At 37.8% G+C, this 27,395-nt stretch overlaps 1 protein-coding gene across 4 annotated transcripts; it reads right to left on the bottom strand.

The window, feature by feature from the left end:
• Positions 1 to 1,485: 1,485 nt before the first annotated feature.
• uspl1 (ubiquitin specific peptidase like 1) lies at positions 1,486 to 20,085 on the bottom strand. Of its 4 annotated transcripts, XM_008107931.3 has the most exons (9): positions 19,965 to 20,085; positions 12,857 to 13,012; positions 12,268 to 12,393; positions 11,245 to 11,872; positions 10,908 to 11,021; positions 9,289 to 9,418; positions 7,865 to 7,990; positions 7,477 to 7,637; positions 1,486 to 5,978 (listed from the first exon to the last, which is right to left on the bottom strand). In XM_008107931.3, the coding sequence occupies exons 2-9, from the start codon at positions 12,938 to 12,940 to the stop codon at positions 4,129 to 4,131; spliced, it is 3,219 nt and encodes a 1,072-aa protein (XP_008106138.2). In that variant the 5' UTR covers positions 12,941 to 13,012; positions 19,965 to 20,085; the 3' UTR covers positions 1,486 to 4,128. The 4 variants fall into 4 exon arrangements, with proteins under 4 accessions (XP_008106138.2, XP_008106139.2, XP_008106140.2 ...); XM_008107932.3 differs by lacking the exon at positions 12,857 to 13,012 and having other exon boundaries at positions 19,965 to 20,050; XM_008107933.3 differs by lacking the exons at positions 12,857 to 13,012; positions 19,965 to 20,085 and adding an exon at positions 19,874 to 19,958.
• Positions 20,086 to 27,395: the final 7,310 nt, after the last annotated feature.

Genomic DNA, 27,395 nt, shown 5'->3' with positions numbered 1-27,395 from the left:
CTGGCTACTTCCTATGTAGGGGAATCCTTGTTTGGCCAGCTTGAACTGCACTGAATAGTCTTGCAGCTTAAAAGCCTGGCCACTTTCTACATAGGGCATCCTTGCTAGGCCAGGTTGAATGGGACGGAGTAGCCTCGTGGCGTCAGAGCTTGGGGTTTTTCTACTTAGGGGAAATCTTGGTTGGCCAGGTTGAACAGCACTGAATAGCCTTGCTGCTTGCAAGCCTGGCCGCTTTCTACCTGTGGAATTCTTGGTTGGCCAGTTTGAATAGCAATCTGCCGGGACGGCGGCTGGGATGCTCGCGCGCAGCTGCCTTTCATGTATGTCTGTCTTCCAAGGGTGGGGGCTTCTCCACGCATGCGCACAGTGCAGCTTTCTGGCTTTTGGGGATATTGAGTGACTTCTAGTTTGAATTTTTTTTTTTTTGGTTTTGCTGTCTAAACACAGTGGGGATTACCATGTCTTTTGTGGCCAAATTTTGTGGGTTTGGGGTGTGTAGTTTCGCTGTTTACTTTAAGTTAGAAATGGTCAGAACATTTTTATATATATAGTAGATAGATGTGTGTGTGCGTGTGTGTGGCATAGTGTAACATATTTGCTAAGCACTTTGAGGATATCATGACTTCTATTCACCTTAAACAACATGATGTTTTCAAAAATGAGTGAATCCGGTAGTCCGTTATTTGTACCATGACTTTCCAATTATTGTTATTCGGTGGACTGAGATGTCAGGCTGACCTGTTACATTTCATGGCTTCTTATATCTAATACAGAGAGGATGAATGACCGGGTCCAGGGCATTTTTTCATTAATATTGTATCTCTTTTTATGGATAGTCCCTGGCGATGGGAAGATTTTTTAAAAAATAGTTGTTATTCTTCCTGGAGGATTCAAGATAATATCTTGATTGATTGATTCAAGATAATAGTAATAATATAAAGCTACTCCAGTATGATGGCACTTGTCATGATGTTCAGTGTTGGGTTGCTGTCAGTTTTCCGGGCTGCATGGCCATGTTCCAGAAGCATTTGCTCTTGACGTTTCGCCCACATCTATGGCAGGCATCCTCAGAGGTTGAGAGGTCTGTTGGAAACTAGGCAAGTGGGGTTTATATACCTGTGAAAGATCCAGGGTGAGAGAAAGAACTCTTGTCTGTTGGAGGCAAGTGTGAATGTTATAATTAATCATCTTGATTAGCATTTAATGGCCTTGCAGCTTCAAGGCCTGGCTTATTCCTACCTGGGGAAAATCCTTTGTTGGGAGGTGTTAGCTGGCCCTGATTGTTTCATGTCTGGAATTCCAGTTTTCAGAGTGTTGTTCTTTATTAATTATCCTGATTTTAGAGCTTTTAAAAACTGGTAGCCAGTTTCTTCCTTTCTGTTGAAATTGTCCACATGCTTGTGGATTTCAATGGCTTCTGTGTAGCCTGACATGATAGTTGTTAGAATGGTCCAGCATTTATGTGTTCTCAAATAATATGCCGTGTCCAATTTTATTTATTTATTTCATTTATAAACCGCTTTTCTCACCCCTGGGGGACTCAAAGCGGTTCACATCAAATAAATGGCAAAAATTCAATGCCTCACATACGATTAAAAACAGTATTATCACACATCTAAAACAAAAACATAGGACTATAAATTAAATCATTAAAACTATAAACCATCAAACATAAACATATTATGCAATATTTACATAAAGTTCATGATGAAGGTTTGGGAATTAGGTATTTTCAATATGCTAACAGCAGGTTATCTTTGCCACCTGAGTCAGAAGTGTTTCAATAATATTTGGGAACAATAAAAAAGACTGGGTGAAATTCAATTGAGACATACCAGAGGCACTGTTGGTAGATCACTTGCCTATCCGGGAAGGTAAACATTAGGGAGAGAAATGTTACTCTCCATTGACTTCATAAAGAATCAAATACAGTCAGTCCAAGCATGCCATTAAATTATGTGAATCATTAAAGGACAAATCACAGTAACGACACAAATGCTATCAGCTGGAATGGGTGTTTCCTGAAATCTTTATTCAAAGAAGGGAAGTCTGCTCACATTGAAGACAGTGTTACTCAAAATGATGGAACATGGAGAGGTGCCAGTCGGTAAGTCATTGGCTGCCAGTCTCCAGTAGAAAGGAACAGGTAATTACACTGAATCCGTATATGCTGTTGGCCTATAGACATTTTTGGGGGTGGGGGGTGGGGGGGAAGGAATCCTGCCAGTCCCCAACATCAGATACTTTAAAGATCTGTTCTAAACTAAATCACTGAAATGTAGAGTCATTGCTGAACTTGATCTCAAAACTACAGATAGCTCACATTTGCTAGTGCTGTTTTGGGAATTTTACTCCCACCCCACACCCTCTGAAGCAAGAAAAGGACAGCAAATCAGAAAAAAGCAGAATTAAGGCGTGAACTCACAATGGCTGTTATCCAGTTAGTGGCACACAGAGGTGTAATTATCTTATATGTGTGTGCCTATTTTGTGCTCACTGTAGAGCAGGCTTGTCCAACCTGTGGCCCACACAAAATAGAAAACTTACTTAAAACATTAGATTTCATTTTTGGAACTTGGTTGCAGTTTTCAAGTGCAAACTTTGTAGGCAACAGAATGTAATAAAATAATCAAGAGTATATTACATCTAAAAATATCAGAGCATTATCTGTAATATAGGTTATAAATGCGAACAGTTCAGATGGAAGACTTGCTTGACCATTTTAAAAGACTCTCTGAAAGGGGCAGCAAATACAGGATTATTATGTGAGATTTTTTTTTTTGCTTGTCCGTGATATTATAAAAACTATTTATGGACTTTTATTGTTCGGGCTGGGTGGTGTCAATGGTGTGAGAAGTCTCATAATAAAATAGGAATAAAAACAGGTGTATATATGGTCCTATCCTTCTCCATTTCCTGGCAAGAAATCTCTTTCATCTGTCTCACCACAACCTGCCATGCTTTGCCCTATAGTAATAACAGGAATTTGCTGCTCGGCCAGGCAAGAAACCTGGTGTGGCAGCCAGCGCAGTGGAAGATAGTGGCTTGAACATCAGGCAACAGCTTTGGAAACCAGGGTTTGAATCCCTGCTCAGCCATGGAAATATGCTAGGCAACCTTGAGCAAGCCACATTCTCAGCCTCAGAGAGACTAAGGCAAACACCCGCTGAATGAATCTCATCAAGAAAAACTTGGATGTTTGTCTTAGGATTCTCATAAGTCAAGGAACAGCTTGAAAAGTGACACAACAACCAGGCATAATGATCTGAGAAAACCAGAGCACTGAAACTGCCTCCTTTTATGAACCCATGAGGCAAAAGAGGAGCAGCCACATTTATCAGCTGCAAACTTACTATTATGGTTCCTTCTTGTTCTTCTTTCCCCCTTGACAGTCTACCCTTTGCTGGCACACCTCTTTGCATTCCCTTCACTCCATTCCCTTCCTGCCTCCCTAGCCAACAATGCACTGCCTTGATGCTTGCATTAGAGCCATCCTTGTTGGGATGTCATTATCTTCAAGTCATTTCTGACTTATAGTGCCTCTAAGGTGAATCTATCATGGGGTTTTCTGGGGCTGAGACTGTGCGACTTGCCCAAGGTTTCCTAGTAGGTTTTCATGGCCGAGAGAGAAATCAACCTGATTTCCCGTCTTTATCTGATGCTCAAACCATGACATTATACTGGCTCTCAACTGCATCCATTCAAAACCCCTGGCTATGCCAATGTTAGTTCTGACAGCATACCAACCTGAAATAATGGAGCTTGTGTATGTGTGTTAGCTTACATCCTTTTATAGTTCAGCAATTTTGTACTTCAATTTAAGTGATCTTGAAATGATAACAGGCCTTAATGTCTTAATTATGGCATTTGCCAATCAGTTTCACAACTTCATACTTCATCAATTATATATGACAAGGGATTTAAATTCAACTTTTCCTTTCTTTGATCTAAGACCTTTTTAAAGAAAAAACACACAAGCCCAATTCATCTCACAAGAAAAAACATTTACCCATAAAAATGTTTCACATTCCAAATATTCAAGTTAAACCATGTGCAAATCTGCTCAAAATGTCAATGTTTGCTTTAAAAGCCAACTCACAAAAACATGTCCAATAGTTAAAATGCAATTTACAAAGTTAATAGTGTTTCGTCAAAATTATGCAGGTCTTCAACATCAGCCATTATTGAATTTAACATGGAACTAGGAAAGAGATCATCCAGAAAATCTTGTTTTTCAGGATTGCCAAATTCAAGTTTCTTCAGAGGTGACCTGACTGCTAACAAGTCTGTCTGGTCCTCAACTCCATTTTGCTTTTCTGGAGTGTGATAGTTGTGGTCATGACCTATGATCTCATCAGGGTTCTCATTCGATATGGAAGAAATTGGACTGCCGCCCCCCATTTCCAGGTATCTACATTCTTCTTCATGCGGAAGCTCCAAGGACGCAACAGTTGTGGCTGGAGAGAGCAGCTCAGATAAAATGTCATCGTAACTTGAACTGCTGCACTGTGACACAGTGGTGGCTGGAGAATTCACGGATTTACTATCTTCAACATCAATCTGGCGTTGCAGATCATTTAACAATCTCTGCAGGGAATCACCTTCTTTCTGGGATCCAGGTTGTGACTGGTTCTTTTCTGTTTTCTTAGACCTTTTCTTTCTAACTTGAGATTTTGCTAGTTTGTCTAGAGAAGCTAGTTTTTCCTTTTTAGCTTTAAGCTGTTGAAGAAGTTCAAAACGGAGTTGTTGTGTTTGATCAACAACCAACTTGCCATTTTTGAGAGATATAGTTTTTTTATTTTCATTGCAATTTTGATTGGGCTGAATTTGTTTATTCAAAGTTACCCAAGAGCCTGATTTGTTAGTTACAGTTCCGTCACTTCCAACAGCAGCATGCTTCTTAATAGTGGGATGGGAAAGAGAAGTGGCAGAAGGTGGAAGCAGATTCGTAGGTGGGGAATCCTGCTTGGCCAATTTTCTTGAAAACTTTGTTTCGAAGCCACGGAAGTGAAGGGCATGCCTACCAGATAAAGTAGGCTTTTTAGAGGACGTTTCCTCTTTTATAAAAACTGAGGCACTTTTAGGCACAGAAGGACATCTTCCAAGCAAAGTCTTTACCCAATTGGCTGATTTCATTCCATTCTTAGGAGGTGACTGAGAGGAATTACTTGAAGCAGGAACATGGCAATGTCCTGTTATTTTTCTTTTCTTCTCCAACGTATTAGGTGCTCTCTGGCAAGTATTATTGGATTTTGTTTTAGTGGCTTCATTTTTGGCATTCACCAAGCCACTATCTTTAACAGGAACTAGGTTGGCTTCAGGTTCTGCCTCCTGAACTGGTAATGCTGTTTGTAAGTTACTGCTATTGCTTAGAAGAACTGTTGGCATAATAAATAGGTTACTTTCATTGCCTGGCAATTCTTGATGCAAGGGAACAGTCCTGTGTTCAGGTAGAATGCTCTCATTATGAGAAATGTTTTCTTCAGAAGTAAATGGAAGCATATTAACCTGACCTACATCTTGCAGCTGTGGTGTTCCTGCATTGGCTAACAGGCTCTCTTCTATATGGCTCTCTTCTAGTGGTTTACCTTCTGAGTCAAGTGGGACACTTACAAGGGTCAATGTTATGACATCATCGTCGGCCAGATTCTCCAAGCCCCAAAGCAAATTGCTTTGGTTATTGCCCTCTAAGGTTTGCGCCTTATTTATATTTGTCCCCAGCCTATCCTCACAATGACTAATGAAAGAATGATTTTTAAGATGCTTGTTGTTAAGATTTTTCAATGGCGATTTTGGGTGTTCTTTTAAAAGGGGAATATTCATGGATTCTTTACTTTGCAACTCCAAATCTCTGTCATTGGTCCTTTGTGGTGCTAACCTCTCCCAGATGACAATGTGAATCTCCTCTGGAGGAACAGTAAAGCTCTTATGTCTTCTACAGTACAAGCCCTTTAAGTCATCACACTCAAGCCATGTTTCTGAAAAATATGACAAGTTCAGAATCTTACAATATGTAGTTCGTTATAAACAGCTCTATCATTGTTTTATTCATTTTTGTAGAACACTTCAGCATTTACAAGCATTCTAGCTTTATAATAATATTCATAATTAAGACCTTAATTTTTGTTCATGCTGCCTTCCCAGAAATACCCAGCTATGGCCTACTAATGGATTAGTCATACTTTTTTTGGTGACTGAATGGGGCTGATCCAGGTTAACCCGGAGGAAGGCCACCTTAACATGACTTGAGGGAAAACCTGACTCCTGATGAAAGATTCAGGGGTTTCCCCAAGTTAGAAGTGTCAAGACAGCATGACAGGGACCATATTTTTATTCCCACATGACAGGGACCTAAAGCATGACAGGGAACATTTTTTTAATTCTCACATCTCTGCATGAGCTAACAGGATATTCCAATATCACATCATTTCAGTCATTATTTTCAACTGAAATCCAGCTGGAAAAAATAGGGGCTGGAGAAAGTCAAACCATCATGTTTACCTTTACTTCAAGATAGAACCCCATGCCAGAATAATAATTGTTATTTTAAAAAAACCCAGAGGGGCTGATAGAGAGCTTGAGGGGCTTCAGCCTTAGCTGCACTATCCCTGCCCAGTCTAACAAAAAAAAAAGGGACTATTTATTGATCAATGCATTACAATTTTGCTATTTGACTGCCTGGAGGCAATTTTACTCATCATAAGAGATCAGAAAAGTGGTTACTGGTATTTATTAGTCCGGTGTTGGCATCCATTAAGCCACTGAAGATTTCTTTCTGATAATAAATGCAAGAAACAGTTTACTTTTCTATGACCAGATTTGCATAAGCTAATTGTGGGTTTAAATTACCACACTACGATACCGCTGAGTGAAGAAATTTTAGAGTGAACTTACAGCTGATATAAGATTGGCAGTCATTTCTATGAAAGAAGCAATGTGAAAAGATCAATGGAAACTACAAAAAAGGTATGGTTTTCCTTGTGTAAACAGCAGGTTCACCATACTACTAGGACAGGCAGACTTCTGTGTGTCAGCTGCTCTACAGTCATCCCATCATGTTGCTAAGAACAATCCAAGGATGGGTTTACACAAGAGCACTTTAAAAACTTCTTTCGCTTATATTTGGAAGCATTGGATCTGGAGTCTTAACAGGCTAGTCATGTTTTGAGAAGGACTAGCCACCTCCATTACTGTGAAGCCTACCACACCCTTTAGAGCAGGCATCAGCAAACTTTGGCCCTCCAGGTGTTTTGGACTTCAGCTCCCACAATTCCTAACAGCTTACCGGAATTGTGGGCGTTGAAGTCCAAAACACCTGGAAGGCCAAGGTTTTTCCATGCCTGGACGAAGGACTGGTATAATCCTAATTGGTCTCTCTTATTTCTGGGAAGAAAAAAATAAAGTGCTACTATCCAGTACATATAGAATACTACTTTTAAAAAATACATAAAATATAACAAAATTAAATGTACTTACCATCAGAATTCAAGACCCATGTTATGAAGTGTCTTCCTGATGTCTGGTATTGAATAACAGCTTTTACTTGATAGAAATCATTTTGAAATTGAAATGAATAGGCTGTCAAGTTATTATGTGGCAAACCTTCAACGAAATGCATCATAAGTACAGAGGAGACACTGCCAAAAGACACAATATTTCATTTTAGGTGTACAGTTAGTATGTGAAAACCCATGCCACTAAATTCTTTCTCTTTCTCTAAGGTGCTACAAGACCCCTTTGCAAAGTGATGCCAAGTTCAAACACTCAGCACTACAAGATGTACTTCACTGCAACTCAGTATTTCCCTCCCTCCTTATACAGCTTTAAACACAATTACACTGTTGCATTAATGATTTATACTTACTTTTCCAACACCATTTTTCTTTTTTGAGATTTGTGATTACAGTTATCACAAGAAGCAATATGAACAGCATTTAGGGGGTGCCATTCTGGAATTATATTTGTAAATGTTGTCAACACCTTCTGACACCTGAAATATAAAAATAGGAACTGATGCAGTGTTTGCAAACCTACTGCAAAGCTACTGTATATACTCGAATATAAGCCTAGTTTTTCATGCCTTTTTTTAAGACTGAAAAAGCCCCCCTCGGCTTATACTCGGGTGAGGGTCCTGGTTGGCTTATATTTGGGTCAGCTTATACTTGAGAATATATGGTATATTTATTATTTTTCTCTATTATTATTGGTATTATTACATTTATTATTTTTCTCTATTATTGTTGCTACTATTACATTTATTTTAATCTATTTTTTATTATTATTAATACATTTATTATTGCACTGTGATCTTATTATTATTATTGCATTTATTATTTTGCTCTATTATTACATGTATTATTTTCCTGTATTTAGTATTATTATTATTATTATTACATGTATTATTTTACTCTATTATTATTAAAAGGATACATAAGCACATTTACATTGAAGAAGATGAGAATAATGATTTGATCAGAGTTGGACTCTTATCTTAAATTTGAGCTTTATGTAAATATTCAAAAACATTTAACCTATTGATGCCTCAATTAATGTAATTTTATTGGTATCTATTTTTATTTCTGAAATTTACCACCCTCGGCTTATATTGGAGTAAATTTTTCCCCAGTTTTTTTGTGGTAAAATTAGGTGCTTCGGCCTATATTCGGGTCAGCTTATACTCGAGTATATACGGTAATTATTAGAACCAATTCAAGACAGCCAGAACAGCAATTCAAATAGACAGGCTATATACAGGCTTGGGTTCAATTAAGTTAAGACTAAAGGATGAAGCCAGTGGCAAGTTCATTCTAAAATCCTTGCAAAGATCAGAGTGAGGTTAACTCAAACTTTCACACAATTCTGGAAAATCTTGTGTTAGGGACTGACAAAGTGGGTAGTTTACTACGTAGCAGACTAATGAATTTTGACTCCATCTATAATAAGTCTTTTTTTACTTTCCAACTCCAAACTTTGACCTTTAAGATCAAATGACATTTTAAAATATCACTTCCTCACAACTGAAGAATAGAACAGAACAAAAATGGGTGAAATTAATTTTTATCTTTAACTCACAATTTAGAAAAATGAGAGCAGATGCTGATAAGGCATTTAAAGATCAATAGTTCTCAGGTATTTCATATCAAACTTGTCCTTTCACATCACATGCAAAACTTTGAAAAAAGGTGCATATTAAGTTAACTGCATGTAATTGCCACCCCATTCATCTGGCATTACATATTATGGTTAACATAATCTTATAAAGAATTATAAGATTCTAAAGAAACCAACCTGTCAATGACTTGATGGCCACACTGTAAGCATTCAAAATTCCATGAAAAAGAGTGGAGAAAGCAATTCTCTATTTTTGAGTCTTTGCATAGAAGTAAAGGAAAAGCAAACACCGGACTTTCCTCCTCACCTTTGAACAAAATTGAAAAAAGATAAACTGAAATCATGACTATTTATTATTACACTACAAGAAATCATGAAACACATAACTATTTTATGCACATGTGAGAATCAGTGGCTCGTCAAAAGATTATTCAAGATTCCAAAAAATCCTGCTATAACGGCTTGTTCTTAATCTCACATGTAGTTACGCCCAGATTCAGATTGTGGTAAAAATGTGAATTTTGCATAAGAGTCCTCTAATGGAAGAGTGTTAATCGAAAAGGAAAGTTCTTGCACTAATTTATATACCATCAAAGCACTCATCTGAATCTCTATAAAACATTAGGCTACACTTTCAGATTATACATTAATGTCTTCCTACATTAATAAATTAAAATATATGTTAGTAATATTTTAGTAACCTACAGCACAATATTATGCATGTTTACTCAATGTTCAACAAATTCCTGCTGTTCACATTCAAATTTATTGGAACTACAAAATAAATGTGGAGAATTAACTGAAGCATTATTTATGTTACGCTTTCTTTAGCATGTTATTTCATTTGGAACAAGAAACGGTTTTTAGGAACAACCAATTAATTACAAAGGTCTTGTCTACAAGTCTACTGATGGTGCAGATATGATGCAAAACTATTATTTGGTGCTAAGAGAACTAGCCCTGAAGGTGTCCAATGGTTCAAGTTTTCCATTGCCATCTCCTGCTTCCTTTGAACACAGAAACCCCCTCTATTTTCTTTATTTGCTTTTCCCCCCCAATAGCCAACTATAAAATACAACTCTTTACTAAACTAGGTTCAAATGTGTTATTCTGTAAAGTGTTGATTTATTCGCAAACCTTTGGTAGCTCTGTCAAAATTGTAAATCATGCCTTTCCTCAAACCAGGAAAAGAGAAATGAGATAATTATGTCAAGGATAAGCTTCCCACAGGCTTGTTCTTGCTTTGCCAAATAAAGCATCATTAAGTCTCACAGCCCTTGAACTGCCACTCCTCTGTCTTCTCCTACTATTTGGTACCATCTTTTTATCATCATTTATAATCCATCTTTCTTCCAATATTGGGATAGAAGCTCCTAATGTAATGAAAAATAGTTCAAACGCATTACAGTACTCAGTACTAACTACTGGGACTTCCCAGAAGCAGCTGGTTGGCCACTGTGGAAAGCAGAATGTTAGGCTAGATGGACCTTTTGCCTGATTCTGCAGTTTCCTCCTTATGCCAGCATAATAAATAGTAACAAAACAGCTAGAATATACAAAAGGCAATTAATCACTGAACCGGAACCTTATATGAACATAACGACAGAGAAAAATGGCTTTTAGCTGATGGCTAGACCAAGCTGAAGACAATCAGGAAAAGTAATATAGCGACACATAACTCTAAAAATGAATTCCTCTGGACTCACAAGAAAAGGAAAGCAATAACTGGGAACAAGTTATATGCATACATAATGTAGCATGCTATGAAACATTTAACACTCTCAGTATATACTTACCCAATTTACATTTAAGTTGAGGCTGAAGCTGGACAAAAATTATGTTCCTGATTTCATTAAGATGCAATTCAGCTTTTGACAGACCCTCTGAAGGAATCTCTGAAATAGCTTCACCTACATGAAACAGTTAGTTGGTTAGTACGTTGTTCTTGAAAGCCTGTCATCTTCTAATATAAATCAAATACTGTATGATTCTTGGAAAAAGGACTACGTAAGCCCTATAATTTTAATTTCTTACATATTACAGAATCATTTGTATTGTCAGTGGCTTAGAATTCTACGAAGATGATTCAAATTATTTTTAACAACAAAAATGAAAAACCTATACATGACTTACCTCTTTGACAATTATTCACTAGTGCAATTGCTTGGTTATATTTTGTGAACAGTCTCTGGAATATACATGTACTTTCTGCGATGGATTCACTGTGGAGCCTTTTCAGTGTTTCTAAATGCACAAGTGCTGACAGAATACAATCTAACCAGCAGAGAGCGTGCACATTCCTCCACTGAAGCCACAATTGTTCTGGCAGAGGCTGTTTGTCTTGAGGCAAAGTCTGAGACAGTGATGAACCACTTTCAGGACCCGACAAAAGCTGTGTTTCCAAGCTAGACATCCCAGGTAAGTTTTCTGTAGCTGCCATTTCCAAGGCCATTTGCATCTCCATTGGTTCAGCTGTATTGTAGATGTCTGGCTGATGGGCTTCTGAAACATCAGGTTGCCCCAAGGGGGTCTCAAACAGATGACTTCCATTGCACTTGGGAATTAGATTAGGAGTCAATGTTTGCTTATCGTCTATCGAGTTATCAGTCCTACTCAATTTTGAATGTGGTTCAACAGAAGGTGTCACCGGGTTTGTGATGAAAAACTTCCTTTTCCTGTTGGTTTCCTGAGACTGATAACCTTTTGGATCAATGGGAGTAATAATGTTGCTCAGTGGTTCAAATCCTAAAGGGTAGATGCACTGGAAAAAAGGGAGAGATTAAGAGATTTAACATGCCTAATTTCAGATCCACACATAGTATTTGAAAAAATTAATCAGATACATTTCAAATTTCTGGGATAAAATAGAGAACTGCCTTCAGAAATTATCACTGAAGATACACATTTAATTGAAACATAATAGAATCCTGATATGTTTAAAGGGTTTGAAACCCCACTCAGCCATGAAACCTCTTCTTAATGAGAGGTTTAACAGAAACTGGCTTTCTGACAGCTATTTTGTATGCCAAAGAACTCATCAGTTACAAAATGTTATGGCAAGCATTTGGTAATTTATCAGAAGTGGTCGGATAAAAATGGCTGAGTGTGAATACTGAACACATCCCAACACAGCACCCCAAGAAATGACAAAGGTACCTGTGGATTTTCACATAGGAAAATAGATTCTTTAAAATTGATGCGATATGTTCTCAAAGACCATATCAGGCCCTTCTTCTTGCAAGATGGACAGCATTCATCTGGACTTGCTTCAGGACTACAGTCCTAGGATAATGTAAAACAAGCAATAATAATGTTATGCCTGAAAGGTTAAACATTTAAAGATGGCAGAACAATGTTCATACCAGAGAAGTTATTCATGTGTGACAAGAGTTAAATCTGACCACAAAGAAACACAGAAATACATAATAGCACTTTTATACTGACTGAACATGCATTCTATTTACAATAAACAAAACAAACTTTATAACCATTCTGGACTCTAAAAGATAACCAACACAAGATGAGAAGTTTTCATAAATATGTTTGTAACAGTTAACAATATTTAGAAATTGTAAATCTTTCGCCATTTCAATGAGATTTCCGTGGAAAAATTAATTTACAAAAATATTATTGATGCAGTAATTTTGTAATACAACAAAATTTGACCAATAGAAATATAAGACTCTCTCAAAATCGAGGAGGAAAAAAAGGAACTTTGCACAATGTGAAAGAGAACTGAACTGACTTTTCCCAAATACCCCACCATGGGGAGTGCAGATGTCCCTATATCAGTCACTTGCAAACCATTTCCAATCTTCTGGTTCTCCATCACTCAGAGGCACTGGCTAAATTTTGTCACTTCAAACATTTTCAATAGTCTTAAGGATTTTTTTCACACACTCTGAAAAATAAGAAATGAATAGAAAAAGTTAAATAAGAATTTTTCCAACAGCAACTCTTGAAAACACAGAAATAAGGGGAACATTTTCAGCGAAACAGGAAGAAAAAGAGTGTGTATACACATGCATGAAAACATTCATGTCGCCACAAGGATGTAAAGCAACAAACTAAGCTAATGGTTCATTTTTGTTAAACAGATAAACAACCTCAACGGGTCTTGGAAAGCACTGCTGCTGTTTCACATACAGAAATTACACCATATGTCGAAAAGCAAATATAAATTCTCCATAACAGTTCTTGCTCAAACATACAAGACAATATGGTTGCAAGTTTTAAACATGATAGGTAGGCTACACTGCCATATACTGAGTCACATATGTTGGACAGAAAGCCTTATCTGTGGTGTATGCAGCACTGAGCAAATGCATTATGTACAGTGGAGCAGCACTACCTAATACTTCTAATTCTGATCAAAACTTGGGAAAAAGTTTCCCAAACTTTGGTTTAAAAATTAGTATCCTGGTGTAGCAAATGCATGAGAAATATTACAGAATAGTTAATATTTGGGAAGGGTGGAGAATGTACAAACCAAAGGTGAAAAGAATAGGAACAGGTGACCACATGAAGTTGTGGTCCTGAATCCCTAAAATGTAGTAGGCAGCTAGGAAATCAACCAACATTTGGTTCAAACAAACTTTAACTTGTGTTAATAAATTGCTTCTGGAATCTGACCAAGAAAAGTCATTTTAAACAAAAAGAAATCTCATATTCTCTACAGCACTGGATCCATGATGTGTTTAAACTGAAATTCAGTACTGCAAATAAGTGTTAAAAACTCACAAGCAGAATCTACTCAGAAGTTCCAAACAGACCTGGTCTAGTTATTCTCTCTTACATCAATGATTACCCTTGGCTGATCTGTGTATGATCTAGACCAGTGCGGTCCAATCCACGGCCCACCAATTCATTTTTGTTGACCCTTGCCCTTCTTACTGGAAAAAAAATAAATCCAACATTTGGAAAAAAAATTGTTTACCTTTCTTATTGCTTTAAGTTTTTGAATGCAATTATGTAATTTGTTTTCTTTCTGGAATGTCTCTGGCTCACATTCCTATACTAAAGTTTGATTGGCCCTCGGGTAACTAAAAGCTGGACTACACTGATCTAGACTATGTAGCAAGCAGCTATAAAGTGGGACTGGTGATAAGCATTTGATATGCTTCAGTGAGGCACATGCAATGCTTACATGGAGAAACACTCTAACCACTGTCTCAGTTTAAATGTAGCCTGGTGCATTAAGAAGCTAAGAGAAGTGCCATTAAGAAGCTTACTAAGTGCCATTTGGCTTGTATAGCCCATACAAGTGTTCCTGACAATGGCTTTTGATTTCATTGTACTTTGCCATACTACACATTTCTAGGTTATCAGAGACCGATATGACAATCCTGAATTTGTTCAGCTGAATTCTTGGTAGCATCTTTGTACTGTAGTCCCATGTCAACAAATAATCTTTTCAGTGTAAAAACAATCTCATGGCATCACCAGTACAAACCATACTTGTGCATTCACACACCCACATCTTCATATCACTTGTCAAGTTATGGCAACCTCTGAATTTTATAGAGTTTACCAAGATAAAGAATAAAGAAGAGGCTTTGCCAGTTCCTTCCAATGAAATCAAGCTTATAGCATCTGGTATTCATATCCAAGTATCAGCTGTGACCCCATTTAACTTCCAGGTTCCAATGGAATCTGGTACCTTTAAGATATTTGGACAAAACACAAATCATACTTAAGATTACTTTCAGTCCATACATTAAACATTAGTTAATATAAATGGAAACAATAAATGTCACATCTCCTTCTGACTATAATATAGGAGATGGACAGGGCCTTCAACTTTAAATTCAAATGCTGCTGAAGAGTACAGATTCTCTAGGTCAGTGGTTCCCAACCTTTGGTCCCCCAGGTGTCTCGGACTTCAGTTTCCACAATTCCTAACAGTTGGTAAACTGGCTGGGATTTCTGGGAGTTGAAATCCCAGGAGGGCCTGGAGGACCAAGGTTGGGAGCCACTGCTCTAGATATTGATCACAACAACAGTTCGTGAATAGTATACTATTAATAACTGTTCAGTATGTCTACATTACTATTCTGTGGCACATGTGTTCCTGTATTATCATTGCTTCCATTATATACTTTAATATTCTTTAAAAATAGTGACTTTTCAAAAGTCTTGAAGACTTCAAAGAACTTTTGGATGATGGATTTTACTTAATGATAAATGCATAGGAGAAAAAATGTACAATTTCCATTGCAAGCCAGGAGCTATATCATGTAAATGTGAAAGTATTTTGGACACACCCAGACAGGTTTGCAAACACTATGTTCACTTAGGTATATGTTTATTAACTCTGTTTATTAAGAATATAAATAAAAACTTATTTTTATATGTGTTTGTGCCTGAAACTATTTTCATGGGTATGGATATCAGAACTATTAGTGCACTATTTCTTTGCAATAGGATCCTTTGTGCATTATCCCTCATAATTATAATGCTAGAATATCTGGGAGTTTCTAAAAGGCTTGCAGGGACACAGATGTATGGACAAAGAAACAGTTATCCTGACAGAAATGATATTGATAGGTATTAAGTAAATCCCTGGAGGTGATATAGACACATGTGTGCAGTCACCAGCAGATAGACACTATTACCTCATGCATGTGGTCAACTGGATGCAGATGAAAAACATATTAGATGGAGGCAAACTACACTGTAAGGCAAAACTGTATCACAAGGAACAAGGCATACAGTTGATTGCCAAAAGTTAGTGAGACAAAAACAATCCAGTATGATGGGTGAATTACTTTAACACTGCTATACACCTCTATGGATGCCACAAACAAATCACAGTTCATGTTATTGTTGGCCAGCTGAAGACATTTGAAATACCTGGCCATTAGGATCTTACATACCTTGATGAAGACATTACAGTATGCACAATGCAATCAAGTAAGGCAGCACCAACAAAAATAGGTAACACTCACATGGTCTTGCATAGACATTATAACTCACAGCAAATTATATCAGCAAACATGGTCATGTATCTCTATTTGAGCATGTGATCAATGTTGCTTTAGCATCTGTTAATTAATAGTAATGATTGCTTAAAAGTCCAGCCAATTGAATGAGCTGGGAATGTTGGCAACTTTAATATGTAAAGCAGCAGCAATACTAATTAACTGAACTTCAATCATTTTGAATGCAAGCATTTTTCTGTGACATGTTTATTAACGGAGGAATTCAAGTGGGAACGTTATAATATTTTGTAGAACACTGTTATAATAGTATTGTTTTAAACAGACTGTACATGTTTCTGACACAATGAGTACTTTATGAAATGTACAGAAGCTAGGCACTTCAAAAAAGGGGGAACAAATTGTCATCCAGTTCCAAATTGTGGGCAAAGTGTTTTGATTAAGGTTCACATTTGCTTTGTAGACAGCTGTTGATTGTTCTGCTATAACGGTGGTTCTGTTTAAAAATAACGTTTTTTGCTACTGCTTCTAGTCAATTGAATATTAATAACAGATATGGAAAATTGTTGCTAGAATACTGTTTTTAATAATAGTGTAACCCTGAACATTAAAATATATTAATTTATAAATCAGTAGAACAGTTTACATCTTGGAGGTATGTATAATTCATGTAATTTCCCCCAGAAAGTATTTATTATGAAATATTAATACATAATATATTAATTACCTATGTTGAGTTACAAATGCTGTAAAGTAGGAGAGATAAGTAAAACATTCTTCACACAAATTCAATAGTGCATATGCTTAAATCCAATTGTTAGTCTCAGTTAACAGTATCGGATATTGATTCAGAACCATTGAATCAAAGGTACTTGGAACAAAACTGGATTTAGCAAAATGCTTTAAGATTGGCTGGGGAGGCCCTTCTCTCGATCCCACTCCCACTGCAAGTGAGGCTGGTGGGGATGAGAGAGAGGGCTTTTAAACAGTGGCCCCCTGGCTCTGGAACACCCTACCCAAGGAAATAAGACCAGCAGCCACTTTCACAACTTTTAAGAAGACTTGAAGACCTGGCTGTTGAGGATGAGGTCTTTGCAGGTGCGACTAGTGGGAACGAGATAGGGCCTTCTTAGTGGTGGCCCCTCAGCTATGGAACTCCCTCCCCAATGAAATTAGATCAGTGCCCTCCCTGCCGACATTCAGATACTGAAAACGCGGATGTAGGACCAAGCCTTTGGAAACTAACTTTCAGTACAATAAGTGAATGTGGAATATTGCAATTCATGACCAGAATGACTCTTGGATTATGCTTTTGGATTGCGTAGTTTTAATTAATTGGTTTTAAGTTTGAATGTTTTTAAATTTTTGGTTTTAATGTTTTGTTTTCTTGTTTAGATGTATATGCGGCATTAAATTCTGCCTTTTTTGTGAGCCGCTCTGAGTCCTCCTCAGGGTGAGAATGGTGGAGTATAAATGCAGTAATCTATACACATAATAAAAGTGAAAATATGTATGTGTGTATGTGGCTGGGGTGTCCACTTATACAGACAGGCTCCTGCCTCCACAAATAGCTTTAACTTCCACTATGCAAGAGACTCCAATGGCCCTCCCTCCAATGACATTGCAGGTTATAGCAAGTGCTGTGAACATATTCAAGAGCTCTGCCATTGTTCTCCACCAACACCATACTGCCCACAACGCAGGTGAAGACTTTCATTCGGGGACAATTTCCTCCTAGATTTTCTGTTTTTCCTCCACCACAGATATCCCAGTGTTTCTTACTCTCTCCATTGGTGTGGAATTTTCATGACCTCGCCCACTGCCTCTCCCTTACCAACAGAGGAATTGATCAGCAACAGAACATATTGGAGGGCTTTGGGGAGAATACACCATGATTTATAGGAGTTGTAGGGACTGGGATATATAGTTCACCTGAAATCTAGGAGCACTCTGAACTCCACCAATGATGGACCTGGAACTAACTTGACACACAGAACACCCATGACCAACTGAACCTACTGGAAGGGTTTGAGGGGACTGACTCACCATAGTGGGACCCTTCCGCCAGAGAACACACTGAACCCCACCGATGATGAACCCAGAGCAAATTTGCCCAACATAACAAACTTTAATTACTGAGGGACTTTCTCAGGGTTAACCTGGCATGATGTCAGTTGTAGTTCACCCACATCCTTATGCATTTTGTACAACTAAAAACGGACTTTTTCAAATAACCTGGGCAATACCATGTACTCTAGCTAGTAAATAAATAAAATGAAGGAAAATCCCCACCAGGGAACATAGCAGATATGAAGATGATGGAAACTCTCCTAGACAACAAGGCCATGCCCCATTTAAATAATATTTCTAATATTTCAACTTATTTCTTAATCTTGCTAGTAAAACATGTGCTTAAAACTCTCCAACAATACTGCTTTCTTACTAAGATGATGATCAATAACACCAAAATCATGATCACGGGGAGCTAGGAAGACAGTTTCATCTTGTCTCCTGTGCCATCAGCTGGAGGCCCTTCTCCCTAGTAGCCACTTATACATGGCTATTCTACATGATAGCCATGTATAAATATGTGAGGGGAAGTCATAGGGAGGAGGGAGCAAGATTGTTTTCTGCTGCCCTGGAGACTAGGATGCAATGGAACAATGGCTTTAAACTACAGGAAAAGAGATTCCACCTGAACATTAGGAAGAACTTCCTCACTGTGAGAGCTGTTTGGCAGTGGAAGTCTCTTAGAGGCTTTTAAGCAGAGGTTGGATGGCCATCTGTTGGGGGTGCTTTGAATGCGATTTGCTGCTTTTTGGCAGGGGGCTGTAGTGGATGGCCCATGAGGTCTCTTCCAATTCTATTGTTCTATGATTCTAGTAACATCCTATGCTAACAATATAATAGTATATTATATATATAATGTATATAATATACAATATAACATACAATGATATATAATAATATAATATAGTGTATACAGTGTTCCCTCACTACTTCGTGGTTCACTTTTCATGGATTCGCTGTTTCGTGGTTATTCAATAAACTCTAAAAGACTATTATAAATCATAAAAAAATACAATTTACAGCTTAAGGAAAGGAGGAAGGAGAAGCCAAACGGAGAGAAAAGGAGCCCAAGCAGCAACAGGAGGAGAAGGAGATTTATCAACACACTTGGTTGATAAAGACTTAAAACAGTGTATAACTACTAAAATAATGTATAAATATTAAAATAAATACAGTGTCCCTACTTTGCGGATTTTCACTTATTGCAGGTGGTCCTGGAACCTAACCCCAGCGATAAGTGAGGGAACACTGTATACATATAATATTGATAATATTTTAAATGTAATACAATGGAATACTAATAATATAATATAATAATATTACATATTATATATTTGATGTAATATTACTAATAATATTACAGTATAGTGGTATAGTACAATATAGTAATATACAGTATAATGTTAATATTGTGCTATGCAAATAATATAATATATTGTATGTACATATTATTTGTAAGCCGCTCTGAGTCCCCTTCGGGGTGAGAAGAGCGGGATATAAATGTAGTCAATAAATCAATAATACAGTACAGGCAGTTCTCATAGCCTCCTTGAATAATGTATGAAAGCGTAATGAAAGTATAAGCCAGGCCTGGGCCAACTTCGGCCCTCCGGGGGTTTTGGACTTCAACTCCCACAATTCCTAACAGCCGGTAGGCTGTTAGGAATTGTGGGAGTTGAAGTCCAAAACCCCTGGAGGGCCGAAGTTGGCCCAGGCCTGGCGTAGGGCACTTCCATCCCCAATCTTTCGCCCACCTCTCCACTCAAACGCCTCAATACAGCCGCTCCCTCCTTCTTTCTCCCCGCAGAGAAGATTGCGGCCGAAAAGCTTAAGGCCCTTCCTCACCTCCAGGCCCCCAGCAGAGCGCGCGGATGGAGGAATCGGTTCCAGGTCCAGTCGCCTCGCTTGGAACAAGCAGCAACGTTGAGCGCGCGTTCAAGGCAGAGGCTGCGCGCCACTTCCGGCGAGTCCCCCCGGAAACCGCTCCCCGCGAAGAAGCGTTCCGGGCTCCCATGTGCTCGTTCCCTTCCTGAGGCGAGGTTTGGTATGCTGTATGTAAAGTGTATCTGTCCTGTAGAACAGCCGTGGGCAAATTTCGATCCTCCAGGTGTTTTGGACTTGTGGGAGTTGAAGTCCAAAACACCTGGAGGGCCGAAGTTTGCCCATGGCTGCTGTAGAATGAATGCAGTTGGACACCACTTTAACCGCTCTGCCCTAAATCGGACATTTCTTTCTTTCTTTCTTTCTTTACAGTATTTATATTCCGCCCTTCTCACCCGAAGGGGACTCAGGGCGGATCACATTATATAAATATAGGGCAAACATTCAATGCCCATATACACATAGACATGGATTACAATTGATTACTGTTCTGTGTCAGTGATAACATTGAACCCTCTCTTTTAAGGGAAGCGTTTGGGTTGAATTGACTGTGTAAATGTTTATCAGTTTTGTTTAATTGTTACATTGTTTTTAGTATTTTTAGCCGCTTTAGGTATCTTTTTAGAAAGAAAAAGCAGAATGTAAATAATCATAATAATAATAATACAGTAGAATCTCACTTATCAACATAAACGGGCCGGCAGAACGTTGGATAAGCGAATATGTTGGATAATAAGGAGGGATTAAGGAAAAGCTTATTAAACATCAAATTACATTATGATTTTACAAATTAAGCACCAAAACTTCATGTTATACAACAAATTTGACAGAAAAAGCAGTTCAATACGTGGTAATGCTATGTAGTAATTACAGTAGAGTCTCACTTATCCAACATAAATGGGCCAGCAGGACGTTGGATAAGCGAATATGTTGGATAATAAGGAAGAATTAAGGAAAAGCCTATTAAACATCAAATTACATTATGATTTTACAAATTAAGCACCAAAACATCATGTTTGACAACAAATTTGACAGAAAAAGTAGTTCAATACGTGGTAACGCTATGTAGTAATTACAGTAGAGTCTCACTTATCCAACATAAACGGGCCGGCAGATCTTTGGATAAGCAAATATGTTGAATAATAAGGAGAGATTAAGGAGAAGCCTTTTAAACATCAAATTAGGTTATGATTTTACAAATTAAGCACCAAAACATCATGTTATACAACAAATTTGACAGAAAAGGTAGTTCAGTATGCAGTAATGCTACGTAGTAATTACTGTATTTACAAATTTAGCACCAAAACATCGCAATGTATTGAAAACATTGACTACAAAAACTTTGATTACTAAAAGGCAGACTGCATTGGATAATCCAGAGCATTGAATAAACGAATGTTGGATAAGTGAAATTCTACTGTAATTATAATAATTCAAAAGCCAGCATAGTGATCTTCTTTGCTGTGTACTAATCTTGTTGTGTATATCAAATAGTAATAATAATAGTAATACCCTGTTTCCCTGAAAATAAGACCATGTCTTATATTAATTTTTCCTCGCAAAGATGTGCTAGGTCTTATTTTCAGGGGATGTCTTATTTTTTCATGAAGAAGAATTAACATTTATTGTTAAACAAAACAATGAACATTTATTATATACTGTACAGAGTTGTCATCACAAACCAGCATAACCAGACAAACAATCCTATCAAGAATTTCTTGTTACTACCACTATTTTTATGTACAAAAATCTATGGTACATGGTTCTTGTACTTGATGGAATAGCTCTTTCTTTTTGCACTCATGTCTAGAGGTAAAGAGGTGGGAAAGGCGCACGCAGGGCGAGTGAGGAGGTGGAGAAGGCATGAGCCTTTCCCTCCTTCTCCTTTACGCCGTACGCACCTTCCTCGGCAGCGGCGGCTCCTTCCTCCTAGGTCTTACTTTCAGGGGATGTCTTATATTTGGCAATTCAACAAAATCTCTACTAGGTCTTATTTTCAGGGGATGTCTCAATTTCGGGGATACACTGTAGTAATAAATTTATTTATTTATTTACTACATTTATATCCTGCCCTTCTCACCCCGAAGGCGACTCAGAGCGGCTTACAAATTATATGCACATACAATATATTATATTATTAGCATAGCACAATATTAGCATTATATATTACTATATTATATTATACCACTATACTGTAATATTATTAGTAACATGACATGTAAAATATAATATATAATTAACATTATTATATTGAATTATTATTAGTATTATATTGTATTACATTATAATATTACTATCAATATTACATGTATATACAATATATTATATTATTATATATCATATTGTATATTATATACAAATATATATATATATGCTACTAGTATAAAATGTTACTGGGGGAGGGGCCTCCAACTGATGACACAGGAGACAAGGTGGAACAAAACAAAAAATTGTCCTTTTGTTTGCTATTATATTGCACTTATATTATACTGTATATGTGGACATTGCTATATAATTGATTTTAAATCTTTTAATGAACATTTAGTGGTTTTATAAATTGAGATTTGTGTTTCTTATGTTGAGATAATCTTAATTGTCTAATTATGTAATTTTAGGTCTCATGTTTATAGTTTGTTGTTTGATGTTGGGTTACTTTGAGATTTTGGTTGGGTTGCTTAATGTAGTTATGTGTATGAGTGTCTTAAAGCACTGAGTGTTTTGCCTTTGTGTTTTTGTTTGTTGGAATCCACCCTCAGTCACCTAGGGGAGATAGGGAGGAATACATATAAAATTATTATTATTATAGTTATTATTACATTGCTGTTCAGATTGTTTTTTCTCCCCTCGCTCTTTTGAAGGTGCATCTGCACTGTGGAATTAATACAGTTTGACACCCCTTTAACTGCCGTGGCTCAATGCTGTAGCTTTATTATAAAAATTTATCTGCCTAAGAAGGCTGGTGCCTCTCCAAAATACAACTCTCGGGATTTCATAGCATTGAACCATGACTGTTCAAGCTGTGTCATTAATTCTACAAAGTAAATTCCGAGTCTCCCCTATAATAAATAAATAATTAAAAAGGTAAAGATTTTCCCCTGACGTTAAGTCCAGTCGTGACCGACTCTGGGGGTTGGTGCTCAACTCCATTTCTAAGCCGAAGAGCCGGCGTTGTTCATAGACCAAGGTCATGTGGCTGGCATGACTGCATGGAGCGCCGTTACCTTCCCACCGGAGCGGTACCTATTGATCTACTCACATTTGCATGTTTTCGAACTGCTAGGTTGGCAGGAGCTGGGGCTAACAGCGGGCGCTCATTCCTCTCCCGGGATTTGAACCTGGCACCTTTCGGCCAGCAAGTTCAGCAGCTCAGCGCTTTAACGCACTGTGCCACCAGGTAATAAATAATAAAAACTTTATTTATATTCTGCCCTATCTCCCCAAGGATACTCAGGGCGAATTACAACACCATAAAACACATAAAGACAAACATTCAATGCCTCTATGCCAGGCATGGACAAACTTTTTTGCCTTGGGTCCGCATTGCCTTCCTCGGGCCATCCTCCTGGCATCAAGATGGGGTCGCTCGCACCCTCCTTATGCCAGGAGGAGGGTGAAACACGCGGTGGCTGAGAATGCTCCAGGTGGCTCTCAGTTGCTACGTGCCTTCCTTGTCTTTTTGGCATAAGGACGAGGTGGGTCACCATGTCCTTATGCCAAGAGGACAAGGAAAATGAGGAGGGCCTATGCCTGCTCTATGCCCATGCCTGCTCTATGCCCTATGCACAACATAGACCCTTCTCAGGTCTTGCAGACTCAAGATTGTGGCTTCCTTGCTCAGGTCTTGCTTCTCTGATTGTGTATCTCCACCTAGAATACAGTCTTCATCTTTTCCTACTGCCTTCCACCTTAATCAGTAGAAGTTACCCTTCAGGAAGTGGTTGTAGGCTGAGGCTAAGGGAATTTCATTTTCTGGGGATAATGGAATGAATGTCCTGGTTCTGAAAGAAAGTTCACTTGTCCCTTTGTGGTTGTTAAAAAAAAAAAAGACGCCACCAGGCAATCATTTTTTTTTTAAAGTATTTACAGTAGAGTCTCACTTATTCAACATAAACGGGCTGACAGAACGGTGGATAAGTGGAAATGTTGGATAATAAGGAGGGATTAAGGAAAAGCTTATTAAACTTCAAATTATATTATGATTTTACAAATTAATAATGAAACATGTTTTACAACAAGTCTGCCACTTGTTTGGGAGTGTGGCTGCACTTGTGTTGTTGTGCATATTTCCCTTCTACGTGTTGCTGCCTAGAGAAACCGCTGTGAATCCGGACGGGAGGCAGACTGTGTTGGATAATACAGAACGTTGAATAAGCGAAAGTTGGATAAGCGAGAGACTACTGTATGGTAGAAACTAGCCTATGTGGAGATTAAGCAAGGTCTAATTTCCCAATGTTGAAGTGTAGTTTAAAGTGTGACCTAAGGGCATATACTTTAGATATGGCTTCTTTTTCTCAAGTGCCTTTAATTGGCATGATAGCCAGAATCCAACCGATGCATTTCCCCCTCCTGCAAAGCATCTCCTATGAAATCTCTGCCTATTCAACATATGCAGGCACTGTCTGGCCCCATCCACACTACCATATAATGCAGTTTGAAACTGCATTATATGGTCAGTGTAGTGTAATATAATGTAGTTCAATGCAGTTAAACTGCATTACATGAGTTACACTGGCCATATAAGGCAGTTTCAAACTGCATTATATGCTGTGTAGATGGGGCTATATTTCATGAGTCTTAATAATAATAAATAACGTTATTTGTATTCCACCCTATCTCCCCGAAGGAGATAACTGCATTATATGACAATGTAGCTAAAACCTGAGTTGGTGCAAAGAGATCATTTAACTATGATCTTTAATTATATGTCACACAAATGACAAGGTGTAAGTAGGCAATATCCAGCATTATTAATAGTTCCAGGGAAACATAGCTATGTTAGTCAGTTGTAGCAAAAGCAATGGACTCTTGTGACTTATTAAATACACAACATTAATTTGTTATTGATTTTAACTGGATATGGGCTGCTATGCCAAATAAACCTTATTAGCCCTGAAGGTGCCGCAAAACTCAACACCTTTTTTTTTTTTTTGCTATATACTACCTTATAGGCCAGATACTTTTTTTAAAGACCACAATTCAGCTCTGTAGATATAACACAGTTTTTCTTCAGGGGTTTCCTGAAATGGTTGAGAATGGTTGCTGTAAACATTAGCACTAATAGTATTTGATTCTTGAATTCTAGTCCACACTGTTGCATTTGCTAATTTTGCAGAAGGTCTGGACAGGCACTTCATCCGTTAGGGAAGGCATCCCTTTAGGGAATGCAGCTTTTGAAAATATTTACTTATGATAAAGAGTTTATAAAAGGATTTGATGAAGGATTCAGAACCAAAGTGATTTAGAATCATCTTCTACATTGATCTCATAACTGACTCATACTCTGTTATCAACAGAGAATTTAAATGAATCTAAATGAATCTAAGCCAACATAAAAGGTAATTCCCCCACTTTTTTGAGAACATTCATGTATAAACTTGTCCATGTTAGTTCACTGTACTCTTAAGTATATGGCCCTGCTAGAGGAATTTGTTCTAATTTTTTTTAGCTTTTAGCACAGAACTCCCATTTGTTATTAACAGACATCAATGTGGCTTTTAACTAATTATTTCTAAGATCTACTTATGTTACCTATTATTGTCCTTGAAAATGTTTACATGTAAAACAGTATTTAAAACACTTTCTGGAATAGTGTTACTCATCATAGTGGCCACAATTTCATTACTGTGGCTTGTGATGGCCAGGTCACCACATCTACTCTATAGTGAAACACGCTATCTTGTGTTTTTCAAGGTTTGTGTATGGCATTGAACCTATCAACATAATTTTAAAGTAGGCTTGAAAATGAAGCACAGCAATTTTGAAAATTCCCCTAAAAACAAGGGAATTTCAGATGTGAAACAATCAGGGCCAGCTAACACCTCCCAACAAAGGAAAAGAAACAGCCAGGCTTTGAATCTGCAAGGCCATTAAATGCTAATCAATGTGATCAATTGCAATATTCACACATGCCTCAAACAGACAAGAGTTCTTTCTCCCAACCTGGACTTTCCACAGATATATAAACTTTACTTGCCTAGTTTCCAACAGACCTCACAATCTCTGAGGATGCCTGCCATGGATGTGGGTGAAACGTCAGGAGAGAGTGCTTCTCAAACATGGCCATACAGCCCGGAAAACTCAAAGCAACCCAATTTTGAAAAGAGTTGCTTGCTTAATTGCCCCAGTAAAATCTAAAGTTGAAGTTTGTCCTTGCATTCCTGGCAGCAATGAACCAACTTTTGTGCAATAGAGTTCGGCTATGTAATAGAGAAGTTAGGCAAGACCATTGAAGCAATCTAGGTGGCTTATATTTGGACTGTGCTCTGAAGGAGGTAATTCATATAGATTTCTGGATGAAAATAGTGGTGATGTTCAACCAAATGATAACCCACAGTTGTGGTAGGAATTGCCAAAACAAGATACTGGAGAGGGAGGCTTGCAATGTTGGACAAGGGTCTTGCTGAACCTTATCATTGTGTACTTGTCATGTCTGCTAAGTGCTTCAGAAAACAGCAGTGATGGATATTGTATGCCAGGACATCATGCTTAAAGGCCAGGTGGGCATGGTAGATAGTAACATATTCTAATAAGCACTGTGTTCCATCAGAACCAACTAGGCATTCTCAGTTGTAAAGATAATAGAATACTTTTCCTGAAAAATGTGGTTGACATAACCTAGGACTGTATTAAATGTCAAGGGTTGTGTCCCCAAATTGAGCGCTCTAGATATTCCTACAACCATAGGCAAGATCGTCATTGGGCCACAAGCTGAACATGAGTGTGATGCAGTAGCTTAAAAAGCCAGTGTAATTCTAGGCTACATCAATAGGGGTATAGTTTCTAGATCGAGGGAAGTAATTATCCCACTCTGTTCTGCTTTGATCAAACCTCCCCTGGAATACTCTATCCAGTTCTGGGCACCACAATTCAATAAAGATATTGATAAGCTGAAACCTGTCCAGAGAAGGGTGACCAAAATGATGAAAGGTTTGGGAGCCAATGAGGAGCAGCTTAGGGAGCTAGGGATGTTTAGCTTGGGGAAAAGAAGGCTGAGAGGGGACAGGAATATAATAATAATATGCTTTATTTATATTCCACTCTATTTCCCTGAGGAGACTCAGAGCTGATAACAGGTAAATATATGGCAAACATTCAATGCTGTTATAAAGTGACAAAGACAGAACAGTACACAAACAGAGGCAAGCTTCCCTCTTTTTTCCATCTCCAGCATCTGGA

Source organism: Anolis carolinensis, chromosome 3 (assembly GCF_035594765.1).
Source record: "Anolis carolinensis isolate JA03-04 chromosome 3, rAnoCar3.1.pri, whole genome shotgun sequence".
Taxonomy (NCBI): Eukaryota; Metazoa; Chordata; class Lepidosauria; order Squamata; family Dactyloidae; genus Anolis; species Anolis carolinensis.
This window is presented reverse-complemented; position numbering and strand designations above follow the sequence as displayed.

Excerpts from the sequence above, each read along its gene's own strand:
- uspl1 (XM_008107931.3), bottom strand. The coding sequence starts at position 12,940 with ATGGAGAACCAGAAGATTGGAAATGGTTTGCAAGTGACTGATATAGGG. Across the intron at positions 11,873-12,267 it reads TCCTATGTGAAAATCCACAG|TGCATCTACCCTTTAGGATT; the intron begins GTACCTTTGTCA and ends CCTTTTTTCCAG. Across the intron at positions 9,419-10,907 it reads TCAACTTAAATGTAAATTGG|GTGAGGAGGAAAGTCCGGTG; the intron begins GTAAGTATATAC and ends TTTTGTTCAAAG.